The sequence below is a fragment of the Chrysochloris asiatica genome, unplaced genomic scaffold, assembly GCF_000296735.1.
Source record: "Chrysochloris asiatica unplaced genomic scaffold, ChrAsi1.0 scaffold00033, whole genome shotgun sequence".
NCBI lineage: Eukaryota > Metazoa > Chordata > Mammalia > Afrosoricida > Chrysochloridae > Chrysochloris > Chrysochloris asiatica.
In genome coordinates this window covers 13,250,446-13,260,038 of record NW_006408551.1, presented here as the reverse complement: position 1 = coordinate 13,260,038, position 9,593 = coordinate 13,250,446, and the positions used below count along the sequence as shown (strand labels likewise).

At 39.0% G+C, this 9,593-nt stretch overlaps 1 protein-coding gene across 1 annotated transcript in view; it reads right to left on the bottom strand.

Moving 5' to 3' along the window:
- The window catches only part of TMEM5 (transmembrane protein 5), a 47,260-nt gene extending 38,339 nt beyond the window's left edge, over positions 1-8,921 (bottom strand). Inside the window, exons 1-2 of the mRNA XM_006859513.1 lie at positions 8,617-8,921; positions 6,708-6,863 (exon numbers count right to left, since the gene is read on the bottom strand). Coding sequence (XP_006859575.1) covers positions 6,708-6,863; positions 8,617-8,782 — 322 coding nt within the window. The 5' untranslated portion in view covers positions 8,783-8,921. The remainder of the gene's footprint in view (positions 1-6,707; positions 6,864-8,616) is intronic.
- Positions 8,922-9,593: the final 672 nt, after the last annotated feature.

The following is a 9,593-nucleotide window of genomic DNA, read 5'->3' as shown; positions in this document are numbered from 1 at the left end:
TGAGTGCCTCCTGTGCCGCCTCACTTTCCTGAAAGATTTCAATTTTTATTCCATCAATTCCTGGTGCCTTGTTCTTTGACACTTCTTTCAATGCACTTTCGACTTCCTCTCTGAGTATCATTGGCTCTTGTTCATATGGTATCTCTTGAAATGGTTGAACATTAACCATCATGATAAATGGAGAAATGACTGAAGTTTTCAAATATTTCATTTTGCTGGGTTCACATCACCACTCACGGAAACAGCAGTATAGAAATCAAAGATTTACGTATTGCATTAGGTAAATCTGCTGCAAGACCTCTTTAAATCAGTGCTCAAGAGCAAAGATGTCAGTTTGTATTTTCATTGATCTCATACTCATGTGAAAATTGGACAAATAATATTAAAGATCATAGAAGAATCAATTCATTTTAATTATAGTTAATGAAGAATATTCAAAGTACCATGAACTGCCAGAACAAACAAATATACCTTTGTTACAAATAGAATGCTCCTCAGAAGCGAGGATGGCGAGACTTCACCTCTTGTTCTTTGGACATGTTGCCAAAGGGACCAGTCCCTGGAGAAGGACATCATATGTGGTAAAGTGGAGGGTGAATGAAAAAGAGGAAGACCCAACAAGATGGATTGATACAGTGACAGCAACAATGGGCTCACACAATTGTGAAGGTAGAGGACTAGGCAATGTTTTATTCTGTTGTGCATAGGGTCGCTATAGCACCTGGAACTGACTGTATGGCACCTAACAACAACAGCAGTGCACCCTGACTATGAGTTTTATCCTGAAATGAGATGTGTCACATTACAATATAAATTGCTAAAGGGTCAGGTCTGTTTCTCTATTATAAAAAAGTGCTCAAGGATGGACCATATATAGAGTATCATCTATTCCTAATTTAAATGATGAAATTTGGGATTTGGGAGGCACATAATATTTAGAGAAGATTTTAGACTTTCAGTTGATGCCTATCCTCATACCCGGACTCCATAGTGAGACTTGTTGTTGTTAGGTGCCATCGAGTCGGTACTGACCCATCGCAACCTTATGCACAGCAGAACAAAACACTGCCTGATCCTGGGCCAACCTCACTACTGTTGCCATGCTTCAGTCCATTGATACTGCCACTTGGCCAATCCATCTCATTGGGGGTCTTCTTCTTTTTTTCTGACCCTCCACATTACTAAACATGATGTCCTTCTCCAGTGACTGGTTTTATGTTACTATAAATGCAGTGAACTTTACTTTGAATATTCATTTTCCTTTCTATTGTCTGTGGTTTCAAAGACGTTGTTGTTGTTAAGTACCGGGGAGTCGATTCTGATTCACAGCGACCCTGTACAGGGTTTCCAAGGCTGTAAAATCTTTATGGGAGCAGAAAGCCTCATCTTTCTCCTGTGGAACAGCTGGTAATTTCCAACTGCTGAACATGAGATTAGCAGCCTGATTCATAACCACTACACTACCAGAGTTCTTTAGTACCCTAAAAATATAAATCATCTTTATCTATTATTTCTGACTTAAATTATAACACTATTTATAACTTAAAGATTCAGAGCCTTTAAATTTGAATTTCATGCTTATTCTAATTATACAGCTCTACTTGGATGTCTTCTCACCTCAAAGACAACCTATCTGAAGTTGATTAATCATTTTATCTCCGAAACAATTTCCCATCCTCTTTGTTGCCCCTATCCTAGGAGCTATCATTTCCCTCAACTGTCTAGGCTTAAGCTATTGAAGTTAAGTTTTGATAGTAATAATCTTTAATAATTTCATATACACATTTACAAGGAGGGCTTCAAAAAGTTTGTAGAAAAGTGGAATTAAAAGCTAATGGAATTTTTCAATGAACTTTTTATAGCCCTCTTGTATATGTGCGCATGAGTATTATATATATATTTTTTTCTCCTTTAAAATTTCTTCCCAATAGTCCATGCAGAGTCTAGGAATTCATTTCTCCACATATGGAGTACAAAGGGGCCACAGTCTTTAATAAGCATAATCATGTGGTTGGATGTTACCTCTGTATGCTCTAATTTCTGTACAAATGTAAAGTTTTCCCCATCTTTCTCTGGACTTTGCCAGTGATAGAATATCATCACAGTAATTTCTGACAGTTGTTTTAATGTCTTTTATTACTGGTGTTGAATCTCAAATATAGGGACTTCATGTCATAATTTTAACTCATAAAAAGTATCCATTGTAGAAAAAATTTAAATAATAAAAGAAATACAAAAGCATCTATAATCCTACTATATGTACAAATAAAGTCATTGACATTTATAAATGAAATATAAATATAATTTTGTGGTCTACTTTTAACACAGACATGCTTTATATGTAATTTCAAAACAGTTACTTTGTGCATGTAACATTTCCCATTTTCTGATGTGATTGATATAAATTCCTAGGAGTTAGGATTACTGGGTTGAGTTATACAGTTTTTTGATATTTCATACGTACTACAGAATAGGTTGTAATTCCAAGGTGGCCTATGTTTTTCTAAAACTATATATCCTATATAAAAGGGTAAGGAAAAAAAATATTGCTACAAAATCATAGAAAACTTTAAGCAAAAATTATCCACATGTGAAGCTATTGTTTCTTGACAGATCCTCTGTCTCTCTATATATATAACGCGGTGTTGCTATCTCTCAAACCCCTCCCCCAAAGAATTCTGCAATTGATTTACACCATGTAAAAATGGCAGCTTTGGCATCCTTGAGTGAATCAAATAGTGTTCCTTTAAAATGTTCTCTGAGTTTGAGAAACAAATAGAAGTCTGAAGGTGCAAGATCAGGGCTGTAGAGTGGATGGGGGGAAAGTTTTGCAATAAAATTTTCATAGGACAGCCCTGGCTACCCAAGATGAATGAGCAGGTGCATTATCATGACGGATACAAATTCCTGGGTGCAACTTTCCTGACCTTTTTCTCACTTCTTCCTAATAAGTCTTTGTGATTGTTCTGTGTTCTTTGAGAAAATCCATCAAGATTACCCCTTGGGAATGCAAAAAAAACAGTTGCCCTAACTTTCTGAGCTGTCCTCCCTGTCTTAAATTAAACTGACCCAGCAGATTCCCCTCAGAAGCCACTGTTTGGACTGGACCGTTCTTTTTATTTTGAAAGCACCCAAAGGAGACTAAAACAAGAGTATTACTCAGAGAACTTGTCTGCAGCCATCCACTGATTGCACAGACATGTTTAAATATGTTTTGTTTGGAATAAACTCATGCCTGTATGAAGTGGAACTCTAGTAGCAATGCTTGACTTACCCTCCTATCTATCAATCAAATTAAATGCCAAATAAAATAGTGCTTTGGTAAACTGGAAAACACTATGAAGAAACAAAACTGGGAATCAAAAAAGACTAGGTTTCAGTCTAGTTTATTTATCTTTAGCTAGTCAATTAGATTAGCTGCTTCTTAATTTCCTCACCTATAAAATGACATTTAAATTAGAATGCTCTTTGAATACGCTTCCAGATTTAAGATTCTAATTTAATCATTCATGGGCTCAAGAAGTTTCATTTTCTTCCTGGTTCTCAAGACTCTCTATTAATATACGAATGTATAATTCCTCTATGAAAACAATTAAAAAAAAATCTCAGTATGAACTTTTGATTTAATAAAGTATGTTTATTTGTAATTATCAAAAAACTCTGCCCCAATTCCTACTCTAGTGGCATTAGAATTTTACTAAAAGATGGGTTGTAATATATATTAAGTATCTATACTTTATGGATGTTGCTGCTAGGGCTTTATATACATTAATACATTCTCTTGGGGGGAAGCACTGTAGTAGTTGTCATAAAAAATATACAATATGAAGCAATGCAAGAAGCAACTGAATAGTACAGATTTTGTATGACAGAAATTCAGAGGGTTTTACAGAAGAGACATTGCAGTTGAGGGAACTATGGTAGATTTTACAAGAAAGGTAGATCTAAGTTGGGTCTTTAAAAACTGATAGGATTTAGCTAGGAAGGAGGATATTTTAAGGAGCAGGATTAACATGAACAAAGGCCAAAATGACCAAACAGTGCATAGATGACTCTAGCTAGAATACACAAAGAGTTGGAGATTTGGCTGAAAAATACACAATGGGTCTCAAATTCATAACTAAAACACTGAATTTGATCCTGTGTCTGGCGAATAGGGTGATAAAGAAGTGTTGATAAAAGTTACCTTATGTGCTTACTGAATTGAGATGAGAAACATCTACAAAATAAAAACCTGTTATGATATAATTTAAATTAAAAAATAGAATGAAAAAGAGGTAATTTAAATAAAACAATATTGGAGACTTTATAAAAAATGATATAACTTGATAATTGGACACCTCAGCTGGACATGAAGTTTAGAGGATAGTAGTAATCTTTAAAAGTTTATATTTATACTCAAGAGTGAATGCATTTACCAAACACCACATGCCAGGAACTGTGCTCTGTTCTATTTCCTCTATCTGGTAATTTTATCCATATCCCTTACTGTACATAAATTCAACTCATATTTAAATCTAAATAAAACTCCTCCTAATTTACTATGTGAAACACAGAAACCCTATACAAGATCACTGTGAGTCGGAACTGACTCAATGGCACACAACAACAGGATTCAGTAGAGCGTCCACAGTAAGACAGACTAGGAAGGAGCTGGCAACTTACTTCTTAAAATACTGGGCAGTGAAAATCTTATAGATAGTAGTAGAACATTGTCTAATATAGTGCTTGAATATGAGCCACTAAGGTTGTAAAGTACTCAAAATACAACTCAAAATAAGAAGAAGTAGCTGCACACATCCACTAAGTATCTAAACTTAGAATGGGTGAAATATGAAACTAAGAAAATTATAATTTATAAAATTATAAAACAAAATAGAGCACATAAAGATTGGTATTATAGACAATGCTGTTGTTGTTAAGTGCCGTTGAGTTGGTTCCATACCACAGCGACCCTGTATAGGGTTTCTAAGGAGTGGTTGGTAAGCTTGAACTGCCAACCTTTGAAGTCTAGTGCATGAACCCACAGCACTACACTAGGACTCTACTATTATAGACAATAGTGAACTGGACTGATATTGGCCACTTTGAATCGAACAATCATATGGTCTACTATGCTTGGAATGATAACGAGGAATGGTGTTTCATTCATCATTAAAAAGGCATCTCAAGATTAATTCTGAACTGCAATGCTATCAATGATAGATTAATATCCATACGCGTGCAAGGAAAACCAATACAAGTATTATTCAAATTAACATACCAACAACTAATACTAAAGATGAGGAAAATGCAGATATCTGCCTACTTCTATAGTTTGAATTTGATCATGTAGTCAAGATGCATTGATAATTACTGATGATTGAAATGTGAATGTTTGAAATAATGTAGGCTGTGGAATGAAGGATATCATTATTGATGTCAGATGGATCTTGGTTGAAAGCAGAGAATAATAGAGAATAACTGTGTTTCATTGACTATGTAAAGATTGTGTGGATCACAACAAAATATGGATAACATTGTGAACACTGGGAATTCCAAAGCACAATTGTGCTCATGCAGAACCTGTACATAGACCAAGAGGAAGTTGTTTGAACAGAACAAGGGAAAATTGAGTAGTTTAAAATCAGGATAGGTGTGTATCATCAGCAACCTGTGATATGCAAATGATACATTCTTGCTTACTTGAAGTAAAGAGGACCTGAAGTGTTGTTGACAAATATAAAAGACTTCAGTAGTACACCTCAACAACAAGAAAACAAAAAATCCTCATAACTGGACCAAAAAGCAACATCTTGATAAACATAGAATACATTCACATTATCAAGGATTTCACTTAACTTGAATCCACAATCAACGCCCATGGAAGCAAATCAAACAATGAATGTACTGCATTGGGAAGATTTGCTGCTTCTTAGCAGCCAAGGATGGGGAGACTTTGTTTCATCTACTTTTGAATGGTATTAGGAAGGATTATTTTCTGGAGAAGGACTTCATGCTTAGTAAAGTAGAGGTTCATAAAAAAAGAGCAAGACTCTTTATGAGATGGACTGCAACAATGGGCTACTACATAGCAATGGTTGTGAGGATGGTGCAGGACCCGGCATGGTTTTGTTCTGTTGTACACAGGTATGAGTTGGAACCAACTCACTGTAACCTAGTAACAATTCACTAAATCCTTTCTGTCTCTTCATTTTACTACTTTACCATGTAGGTTGGAACACCAGACTCTGATGAGATTGGGAACAAAAATGCTTCTGTGGGGACTAAGTTTAATTTAGTACCTACTATGTTCCTATCTGGTCACACACAAAAACCACTGGCATATTAACGGTCTGAGAAATCCATAGAGTAAAAAACCTTGTTTAACTTTTTCAGTTCAGTGCTTCCCAAACGTGTTTGCTCAACAAGGGCAAAGACTGCATCATAAACTTGGTCTCAAATATCTATTAAACACATAAATCCATAAAAATTCAGTAGACATAGGCATTTCAATATAATAACACCACATAATCCACTATTTTGTATCTAGAAATAAAAAGTATATCACCAATGGAAAGGAGAAAGGTGATATCGACAAAAAAAGAAAAGAAACATGATGCATTAATGAATGATGAACTAAGCTGTATCAATGAAAATGTATTTGATTTAATGTTAACAAAGTGTGTTTTGCTGTGCTTTTTTATTAACTTTACACATTAACTTACCAATGGCAGCTTTGCCCCAGATCTGCACATTAAGGTCTGTTTTTCCTTTTGTGGATTTATTTAATATTTGAAGGCTAGTTTTATATCTGTGTTGTTGCTCATTTTTTTCATCTCCTTCCCAAGGATTCCATTCTTCACTTTCCAAAGCAGATTGTTCTATGTTTTAAAAAGAGTACAAGTGTTTATTAGTAAGGTAAAAGAAACAAAACAACACGAAAACCCAGTTGCTTTACATTAATTATGATTTGTGGCAATTCCATGAGTTACATAGTAGATGTGTTCCTTTCAGAAGCAGATCACCAGGCCTTTTTTATGTGGTGCCTCTGGGAAGGTTCAAACTACTTTTTACTATGTAGTCAAACACTTTATTATCTATATACCCCAGGGGCTTCAATGAAATGTTAAGGAGTTCTAATGCCTTTCTCACTTCAATTTTCCAAAGAGATTAAAGCAACAAAATTTGAATTGAATAAGAACGTACAATTTTTTAAAAAAAAGGAAATCAGGAGCAAGTCTTAGTGAACCTTTATTCTGAAAGATTTTAGCAATAAAAAAGTTAACAAAGGCAGGAAAATTATATTCTCCCAAACAAAACCATTTTAAAACACCTGGATACTGTGACGCTATGGGTTAATGCGCTGGACTGCAAGGTTGGTTTGAACAGCAACGTTGCAGCTCAAGCTCACCAGCTGCTCCTCAGAAACCCTATACAGGATCACGAGTCAGAACCAATTTACTGGCACTTAACAACATGTATCAAGTTACATGCTTAATTTGCAATACTTTTTATCTATTGCATATACGTTAAAACAAAACAAAACAACAACTAAGCCCCCAAAACACTTGCTATCAAGTCGATTGTGACTTAACGGCAACTGTTAAGAGTAGAGTTGTGCTCCACTGGATTTTCAAATGGCTGATTTTTCGTTAGTAGATTTCCAGGCCTTTCTGTAAGGTGCATCTGGGGTGGGCTTGGGCCTGGAACTTTCAGTTAACAGCCAAGCTCCTTAATTATTTGCACCACCTGGGGCTTCATTATAATTTCGTACCAAGGGATTCCAAAAGTTCGTGCAAAAGATGTTATCTTTTCCTCTTTTACGATTTTTTTGAAGCTATGTATGCAAAAAATTTTATTTCAGACTCCTAAGTGCCCACCAAGTTTTAGATTCTATTGTATAAAATTTAGAAAAACAAAACAAAACTGAGTTTGATCCTGATACAGGTCTAAAAGCAAAAGGGACCAGAACTTGGTGGAAAAGGCCTTGTGAAGTTAATGCATGCTTAAAGAAGACTCTTTGAACATGGAACTACATGCAGATGTCTCAACTCAGCAGGGATTTGCGGCCTCCTACAGCATCATCCCTCGGGCTGTGGAGCAGCAAAGGCAGCAGTTCGAAACTACCAGCTGTTTCGCGGGGCAAAGATGAGGCTTTCTGCTCGCGTAAAGATTTGCAGCCTCGGAAACCCTATAACAACAGTATCCCAGGAGTCCTGGTGTGGCGCTGTGGGTTAAGTTAATACGCCAGATTGCAAAGCCTTTTGAACTGCAAGGTCGGAAGTTCAAGCTCACCAGCTGCTCCTTGGAAACCCTATACAGGGTCGCTATGGGTCGGAATCGACTCGACGGCACCTAACAACAACAACAACAGCATCCCAGCTAATCTCTTTGGCATTGTCTTGGACACTCATAGTTTTTACACGCCGGCCTTAGGAGAGCAGAGAGGGGACGGCGGGTAAGATTCGGGTCTCCAACCCCAAGCTCAAGACTGGCTCCCGAGAGCCCAGAAAGCAGGGCCACCCCGGGGCCCAGGGACAACCCCGAGCCGAACACGCAGCTCAGCTCCGTCCCAGCCACCCGCCTCAGGCTCAGGCGCGTGACCGCACGCAGAAAGCCACCGCTCGGTCCTACCTCGGCCGCGCCTCTCCCGCGCAGGGGCCGCCCCCTTCCTGAGGCCCCGCGGGGACGCTGCCGGCGCCTGGCGGCGCCCGAAAAAGACGTGGTAAGCGGCGTAGAGGGAGAAGAGGCAGTACAGGGCGGTTAGAAAGGAGCAGAGCCGCTTTCGCGTCAGTCTCATCACACCCCGGCCTCCCGTCAGCCCACCGCCTCCATAGAGCAGGGCCGCGAAGAAGCCGCAGCCGATACCCTGGCCCTGGCGACGACCGGTGTAGGCCTACGCTTGGCGCAGGAAGTCCCCAAACCCAGGCCTAGTCTCCCGCAGCCGCTCCGGCGGGCTCCACGTCCCTTCGCCCCGCCCCCGATCCAGCGTGCTCCGCCCCGGCTCCTTCGCCCGCCTAAACCTCCGCCTTTCCCTGGCCGAGAGAGCCTGCCTACCTCCGGGTAGGGGTTTGTGGACTGGAAGATTGGCCCGTTTTCCGCGCTTTCGGAGCCTCTGGCGCTGTGGGTTAAAGTGCTGCACTGCAAAATCGGTTTGAACCTCCAGGTCGGCGGTTCAATCTCACCAGTCGCTCTTCGGAAACCCTCTACAACAGAGTCGCTAAGGGTCAGAACAGACTCGACGGCACTTAACAACAACTGAAGACATATTAAAATACGATGGACTGCCAGAAGAACAAACAAATCTGTGTTGGAAGAACAGCCAGAGTGCTCCTTAGAAGCCAGGATGGTGAGACTTTTGTCTTTCACACTGAGGACATATTATCAGGAGGGACCAGCCACTGGAGAAGGACATCATGCTTGGAGGGTCACTGAAAAAAGATGGAGACCCCCAACGAGATAGACTGGCACAGTGACAGTAGGAATGAATTCAAGCGTGTTGTTAAGTGCCGTCGAGTCGATTCCGACCTATAGCGACCCTGAACAGGGTATCCAAGACTATAAATCTTTACAGGAGCTTTAGAAAGCCTCATCTTTCTCCCGCGGAGCAG